This window comes from Gavialis gangeticus, unplaced genomic scaffold (assembly GCF_001723915.1).
Source record: "Gavialis gangeticus isolate Ggan-Ray unplaced genomic scaffold, GavGan_comp1, whole genome shotgun sequence".
Taxonomy (NCBI): domain Eukaryota; kingdom Metazoa; phylum Chordata; order Crocodylia; family Gavialidae; genus Gavialis; species Gavialis gangeticus.
This window is the reverse complement of record NW_017728995.1, coordinates 42563167-42571382: the sequence shown is the minus strand read 5'-3', so window position 1 is coordinate 42571382 and position 8216 is coordinate 42563167. Positions and strand designations below refer to the sequence as shown.

Sequence of the window (8216 nt, the reverse complement as noted above, 5' to 3'; positions counted from 1 at the left end):
ACATGCGACTCTGGGTGCTTCAATTAGAGCAGCTCTTAGAGCTGCTCTAATTAAAGTACTCCTCCCCTCCACTCCTGAAGCACATGTATAAATGCCCTTAGGTTAGGAAGTCAAAGAAAGCCAATGGTTAGGCATATCACATCTTTGTGTGCAGTTGGCTCCCAAAACCGGCATGCCTTAATCAAACTAGTTCAATGGCCATTCAGCTAAGGTGAATTTCTGATCCATTGCCCTTACGCTTGCTTATAGAAGGAAATGAACAAACAGTATAAATGCATTTCTACAAAAAATAGTTCAGAAACAACTTTATTTATAGCTCACATTTCTTTTTGCTAAAAATGCATAGTAATTTTATAGTAGTCAGCATCCAAAATTTTGCAAAGAACAAACTGTTCAAAAAACAAAAGAAAAATAATCAAACAAATGAAGATTAACCCTTATTTTTGGTCAGCTGCATGCACAGACTCTTATATATGAGATCTCATTGTCAAAAGTGTGCTTGTATCACTAGCAGATACAATTATGAGACTGTTACTGTATGTTCCTTATGTCCCTCCATCCTATTGACTCCCACCTACAACTACAAACTCCCTGGCATTCATCTACACTAGGAATACACAATGTAAGGACCCTTTAGTTTTTAATATGGCCAGGCAAACTGAAATTGCCAGGGAAGTGGAATTCTGCTGGTGGTCCCTCATCAAGAATTACAGGCAAATGTTTGATCTCATTTTAGTCAGCTGATAAATTACTGCTGGATTTGATGGAACAGAGCAAGATCTATCTTGGCAAATGGTTAGCATGTCCATGCATGTCATTTTGCTGCTCTCTGTACCCACCTCCAACAAAATTCTGACAATACTGAAGGGAGGTCTGTAAGTATAAGTCCATGTAAAAACTTCCTTAAAATCTCAGCTGAGCATAAAGGAAGGTTCTGACACTCACTGTATGTAGTTGCAACTTGACTTAGAAATTGGCAGCCCTGACCTGCAGACATGACATGGAAGCTAAGATTAAATTACTAAAGAATGGGGAATTGGCTAAATTACTATTTTCCCCTGGGCCTTATTCTCACCGCTAATTAGAAGAAGCCCCTAGAAACTCTTCACTTTTACCTACTGAACTGCACTATTTTTAACTATGGGTTACAAAGGATTTCAAGAAGGAAGAGCAAAATGGGTGAAGGATCTATTAGGGATGCTTGGCTAAGGGAGTGGATACATATGTCATAAAAACAGTTTAGTTTAGTTTCACCAGATATAAGGGCCTGAAATGATTCCAGTACCTTTTCCTCACCCAGAAGTCCAAGCTTGTCCTTTTGTAAATGCTCTTACATATGTTTCATTAAGGACTGGAGCAACAGCTCTTCAGTACTCTGTTAAGAGCTATCTGAGCTCAAACACATTTGAGGCCAGATCCTACTTCCACTGCCACCGATGACAATCTTTTTCCATCGTCTTCACAGCAATGTTGAACACTACCAGATCCCTGCATGAACAACCAGATCTCAGATGAATGTAAAAGGGCTGGTCTGGACAAATGAATTGCTAATCCAATTTCTATATGTAAAGAAGCACTGCTTAACTTTCCTTTCCTTCTTTCCCTGATCCTTCACAACTCTTTCCCATTAACCATCTTGAATAAAAGTTTACTATTCATTTAGAGCTGGACAGTTTCCCACTAAACTAAATAGAAGTTTTGCCATAGATATCACAGGAAATCAGATCACAGCCTTTGCAAGATGGACCCATCTTCCTGTCTAGTTGTTGATTCTAAGAGTTCTGGACTCTAGAAACATTCATGTTCCTTTATCAGTGAGATAATGAACCCCACAGAATATGACATTCTTTGTGCCATAGTTCTATTAATATTACTTAGCAACTTTGCATTTTAAGTGCTTTAAAAACATTAGCTAAGCTTCAGGACAAGCCTATGAGGTAGGTAAGGTCTATTATACCCAGTTTACAGCTGGAATAACTGAGATGCAGAAGGTCAAATACACTCCAACATATTTTCATTAACTTAATTGAATCTGCCTCAAAAAGTTTAAATAATGTGCCCAAGGTTACAGAGCTATTAGTGGCAAAGCTGGGGTTAGAACATAAGGAGTTCCTGGCTCCTATGGCCACCTGGCCTTGCTGACTCTTAGTGGCCCCAAGACATGAAATATGACTCCATGCATGATTTCATGTTTTAAGGCATGTGGATGGCAACCAAGTGAATTTAAGCAGTAAAATAGTGTAATAATTCTTTACAAGTGCACTGCTTGGAATATTTTACTGCACTAGAATTTATAAAAAAGATGAAGCTAACTCTCAAACTCACGCTCTTGTGGACATAAACATGATACATTAGGTTGGATTCAGCAAAGAAATGATGAAGTGGACATTTTAAACTAACAAACAACATTCTTGCATGAGAGAGAAAATAAATAATGAAGGTTCCTAGTCCAAACTTCTAAACTGCTATGCTCACAGCATGCAGACAAGAACTCTGTGCATCTATAACCTTTCAATTTGTTTCCAAAGCACAGATGCAAATTGTGTCATGGAACAGCTGGGAGCTGAGTGGACATTTTGGGTGCTGACATTCAAATGAATACACCAAGCTTCGCACCTGAAGAATTTCAGCTTTGCCACACCAGTGTAGAGGAGTTGCTAGAAGCCAGGTATGTTACTCACTTGACCTTTTTCTATTCTACTTCAAATGCTACATGTTGTTCTGAACCAGCTGGAAGCTAGGTGCCATCATCTACACATCATCTGAGCTACAATTCTAGGTATACAAGCTCATCACAAAAAGCAACGTCATTGTGTGCTATCATTGTAGGGGCTAGCTCCCCACATAAGCCACTGATGGGCCAAGAAATAAACCTTACATACACATGTATAGGCCTTATCATGAGGGTCCAAGACCCCAATCCAGAATGCTTATCTGCATGTACCTTCAAAAAATGCCTAACGTGGATTCTTTTAAGTTTTGGAGCTGGCCAGGAACAGAATTTTCTCCCTCTACTCCCTATGCTACAAATGCATTTTCTGGCAAGTGTTTTTGTCTCCTCAAATGCTCTTCTAGCTCCTAGCTGTCACAGATCACTCCTTTTGTCCGTGGTGTGGATGTGCCCATAGAGGCACCAAATACTCTTTGCAGGCTTGTTAAATCTAGGATGGGTAGTGTTCCCCCACTTAGCCATTAGGGATTTTGCTATTCACTTCCATGAGAGCAGGACTGGATGTCAGAGTTGTGAATGGCTTGTCCCACCTTTAACATTTTCAATGCAATTATGATTTTTTTATCCATATTTATGAAAAGCTGGCCATCAAAATATCAAATTGTGCTATTATCATTGTGTGCGCCCTTTAAAAAATAGACATTCAAATAATAGTGCCTTAGAAATTATGCAGAGAAGTGTGGCAATTATCATGGTAACCATTTATTTATCTGCATTTTAAACAAAAAACGACTAGTTAGAATTCTGACAACTCAATCAGTTCTCCCCATACATTTTCCAGCCCATTGGCAATGACTCTGGGAGCAATACTTGCAATCAACTTTCCCAAATCATCTCACAATGGGCTTAGATGTTAAACCTGTCTCTAAAAATGTTGCTGAACAGAAAGGTTTAGAATGAAGCAATATTCTTAATATTATTTATTTGTGCCAAATCTGCAAATTAGGTGGAGTTTTAACCATCATTTATGAATGTAAATAGGATTCCAGATATAACTGCAATCTAGTCAATTCAACTACTAACCTGTCAGTGATAATGAAGATATCTAGATATCTATATATAGATATAGATATCACATGGCTTAACTGAAAATATCAAATGTATTTTTACAAGTTAGGCATGGCCTTTCTGACATTGCCTCTTGAGATGTCCTCTACATCATGACTGACAAGCACAAATAAAACTCATTATGCAATATGCTTTAGAGACTTCCTTTACATTTAGCTTGTACACTCAGCTGTTTTGAGCCATCTCTTAGCATTGAGAACTGTTGTCCTTGGCCGTCCTGTTTTCTTGTTCAGTTCTTAATTGGGGGTTGGATGTCCTAATGGCATTTCTTAAGTAAATCTTTCAAATAAATGATTTTTTTGAAGCCTATATAAGCCATCCTACATAAGGGCTAAAAAATCTTTTCTAAAGTGAGTGCATCGTATTTGAAACATCAGCATTGTCCTTAACATATCAAGCACGGTCTATGTGCATAATATATGGAGAGTAAGAGATGATGAATATTATGGGTCTGAACGTCAGGAGCTCTGCATGCACCCCCCATGTAGCTGGGGACTGGGGGGCTGTAACCTGGCACAGTTCCAAGATCTGGCCCTATATTTATTTTTAACAAGAGCTTGCAATTTATTTATTTAACAATGTGGACCACATCTGAATGGAGAGATTTTTCTCATGGACTAACATCCATCCCTATTAACAGCTGTGTAGACCCCCTCCTGTCTTACTGCCAAGTGAGTTAAATCCCTAGGGCAATGACAATCATTTGTGGAGGAAGAATATCAGGAAAATAGTTCATGTAGTTCTAGCATCTCTTAATGCAGTTTAGCATCTGGAAAAAAGTATACAGCAGCGCAGGGCCAGTAATGCCCATGGATCACAGCTTGGGATCCAAGGATTCATCTAATTTAGTTATATTTTTTATAACACAACAAGTGGCCCAGCCACAAGTGATGTGTCAACAACTCAACAACAGACAAAGAATGAATGCGATATATTTTCATTGCATTATTAAATACTGTAGCTCCATAATGCCCATTTTACCATAATAGTTAAAAAGTATTTAGACAGAGAAAGTGAAGCAAGTGAAGCCTCCTTTTCCTTCAGCTTCCCATTTTACAAGGCATCAGAGAAAACCCTTCATACTGGGCCTAAGATGCCTCAATAACTGTCACATCAATGGTATGGGACTGGGAAATTTTCTGCCCCAAGTAGCCTCCAAAGTAAGTAGTGAACAGGAAAGTACATCTATGAGTTCAAGCAGTTTAAGCCTCTTAATGGAAACAAGCCCCCTGCAAATTCCAAACTCTCTCTTGTTTTAGTGGGAGTTCTAGGAATGAAAGGCCTTCAGGGCTGAGCCTCACATGAGAGGGAATTGAAAAAGTCATTGGACTGGGGAGTCCTACTGCTACTTACAGTGGGAAAAGCCATAGCATCTTACAAAATAGGCTCTCGCCTACAGAAACATATGCGCTTCTGAAGCAGTTAGTCTTTCAGGTGCCTACCTGCCTTGTGCCTGGGAGAAGTCTACTCAAGTATTCTTGGAAACAGTGTTAGAGACCTAAATAGGAGTTAAGATACCCAACTCCCACTTTTCATGGAAGTGGAGACCCTGAAGGCATTTTTGTCCATATGAAACTGTCCCTCCACAGTACTAGAGGTAGTTCCACCACTAAAAGTAAGTCATTGGTGCATTCAACTTTCACAATCATGTTTGCGTGAGGACTCCAACCCCAAATTAAAAGCATGATCCTATATTCCCTAGTCAGGCAGAACTCCTACTGAAGACAATGAGAGTTATGCCTAAGTGAGACAACACATCATGCATGGACATAAATATACAGCTGGAAATGTATTTCTACATAGAGATAAATATGCTGCACGTAAAGAGCAACTGGGCTCCTGTACAATACAGGGCTAGAGTTCTACTGAGGAATGACCATACATTTTGAAAATTAAGTACACGTTATCTGTTATCTAAACGTCAAGATGCAATTTCCTTCTATTATGTTATTGCATACTGGTTATTTATCTAGCTGAATCAGGTTAAAATGTTTCTGTTTATAACCCTGTTTAAAGTTTGCCTAGGTTTATTAGTATTGATAGTATGTTAGGTCACTAACAAGAACGGAATTTTCAGGAAGGTGATGCCTGAGTTGCTGTGAAAAGGTATTTATCATAGCTGCATTTAAAAACAAACAACCCCCCCCCCAAAAAAAAAAAAAACAACCCCAACCCAAACTATTCATCAGTAAGGTTGTTATCCTGCAAAATATGGTGACTCAAGGAAAGTCCAGCCTCCAGATCCTCCGCAGCCTAGGGCACAGCCCCATAGGTAGGCCTTCAAAAAACACCCAGCTGCTGCAGCAGCATACTGAATTAGGAAAATGCAGAAGTATATCAAACTAATAATACCTAGTGTTCACAGACAGCCAGATTCTGCCTCCTGTACTCATGTTCCATAGTACCTTATTCTGTAAGTAGTTGCAGGATGGCAGTACCTGACTGCTCCAATTCAAGAGCAAAAGCCAGATCTATATACTTCATAATTAAAAAAAAAAAATGTAGGGTTGAAGGCCTGTAGGCCAAATCCTACTCTCCTTACATTCAATGCTTTGTGTGAGTACGGCAACTGGGTTTTGACTACATAGGTTTGATCCCTTACTGGTACAATGACTTCAATGGCACTGTGCCAAACCACACCAGCTAAGGACCTGGCTCTAGATTTTCACTTTGGACTTGAATGGCAACATCAGCCACTCAACCTTCACTCTTACAATTGACCAGACATCCTTGATTAGGTTACAACTTCATCATTCATATTTTTTACCCCTCTCTCCGTAAAATTCTAACAGTAGTGTCCACTCAACTGAGTTCACTAGCCACAGAGGCTACAATACCACAAAAGCTAGAAAGCTGTCAGTTTGTTTGCATTTAAAATCCAGTTTCAGTGCTCATAACCTCAAAGAGGTACTCCAGTAGCACAGAAGAAAATGTCAGTGCATAATCTGATAGGAATTCCACATAGGAGTTGGTTAAAAACCTACTAATAATCATTGCATGTGCATATATTGCTAATTTAAATAACATCTCCTAACCAGACTAGCTGGCCTGAAGTTAGTAAGTGGCATTCACAGTCCATGCATTTTATTGTTTCCTAGTAGACTGAACAGTAGTGCTACACAGGTTCTGCCCATACCCTAACAGCAAGGCAGCAGCAGCAGGTTGTTAAATAGCAGGGCTTGATCACTTCCTCTCAGGGCCTAGTGGTTTAAATGGTAGCAGGAGTTTTCTAGCAGGTTGGCAACCAGTGGTTTCCTCTTGCAACCCTCCCCCCCCTTGGAAGGGAGTGGGCTCTTTTGCCAATGGGTTTCACCTCAGGTTTGCAGCATCTTCTCGAAACAGCAGGACTAGGAAGGAGGGCAAGGAAAGTATCTGGCCCAACTAGTCCTGCTTGCAGAGATCTGCCACGTTCAGGAATTTCCTGATGACCATCCCCAGGCACAGTATGAGGAGCAGCATGTAGCCCACGGTGCCCAGGTAGGTGGGGGCAGTGGGTGGCGCCTTAAGGAAGTTGAGCAGCCCCTCCTCCACATAGTGCATCTGGTCGTAGATGCTGAGGAAGGTGAAGATGTGGAAGAGCTGGTGACTGTGGCCCACGATGTCGAAGCGGCCCGGCTGGATGCGCTCAGGGATCTTGCTGACATTGAAGAAGGCGGCCACCAGCAGCCAGAAGTAGCGGCGGTAGAAGTAGACGAAGAGCGTGGGGTTGTGCGCCCGCAGGTCAAAGAGGAAGCTCTCTAGCATGATGGGGCAGGCCATGCTGAGCGGCATGGCGAAGACAAAGGTGCGGATGGCGAAAGGGTAGGCGCAGCACTCGGAGCGGCTCCGGCAGCAGGCCACAGTGCACGTGACGGCCAGCACAAAGGCCACGGGCAGCACCAGCGCACTGTAGAGAGCCAGCGGCAAGCTGCAGTCCACATACCAGCCCAGGTGCTGCTGCAGGTAGCGGCTCAGCGCTCGGGCGTCCAGCAGCCGAAGGTGGGGCAGCAGGTAGTAGGAGTAGGCCACGGTGCTGGCGAAGCCGTAGTAGCTGATGGAGGCGTAGTCCAGGTAGAAGAAGGCGGCGCGCAAGCGCAGCGACAGGCAGCTGAACACATGGGCCGTGCAGCTCATGGCGAAGGTGAGCACGACCCCCGAGGCGTAGCACCAGAGCGGCAGCAGCGCGGGGTGGTGGAAGGGCAGCTCGGCCGCGCCGCGCAGCAGCAGCAGGCGGCAGAAGCGGCTGAGGAAGAGCAGCAGCGGGATGAAGTGCGTCCAGAAGTTGAGCGTCTCGTTGGTGGGCTGCAGCACGGAGGCCAGGCACTCCTGCGCCGTGCAGTGCAGCCGCCGGTAGCCCGACAGGATGAAGCACTCCACGAAGTCGGCCGGCACCTCGTCCCAGCGCAGCAGCGGCCCGGCGGCGGGCGCCCGCTCCGCG

At 42.8% G+C, this 8216-nt stretch overlaps 2 protein-coding genes across 2 annotated transcripts in view; both read right to left on the bottom strand.

Annotated features, from left to right (window-relative positions):
• The window catches only part of PCOLCE2 (procollagen C-endopeptidase enhancer 2), a 112054-nt gene extending 106606 nt beyond the window's left edge, over positions 1-5448 (bottom strand). The window contains exon 1 of the mRNA XM_019503071.1: positions 5392-5448. Coding sequence (XP_019358616.1) covers positions 5392-5448 — 57 coding nt within the window. The remainder of the gene's footprint in view (positions 1-5391) is intronic.
• The window catches only part of PAQR9 (progestin and adipoQ receptor family member 9), an 8900-nt gene continuing 3979 nt past the window's right edge, over positions 3296-8216 (bottom strand). Inside the window, exon 2 of the mRNA XM_019503070.1 lies at positions 3296-8209. Coding sequence (XP_019358615.1) covers positions 7181-8209 — 1029 coding nt within the window. The 3' untranslated portion in view covers positions 3296-7180. The remainder of the gene's footprint in view (positions 8210-8216) is intronic.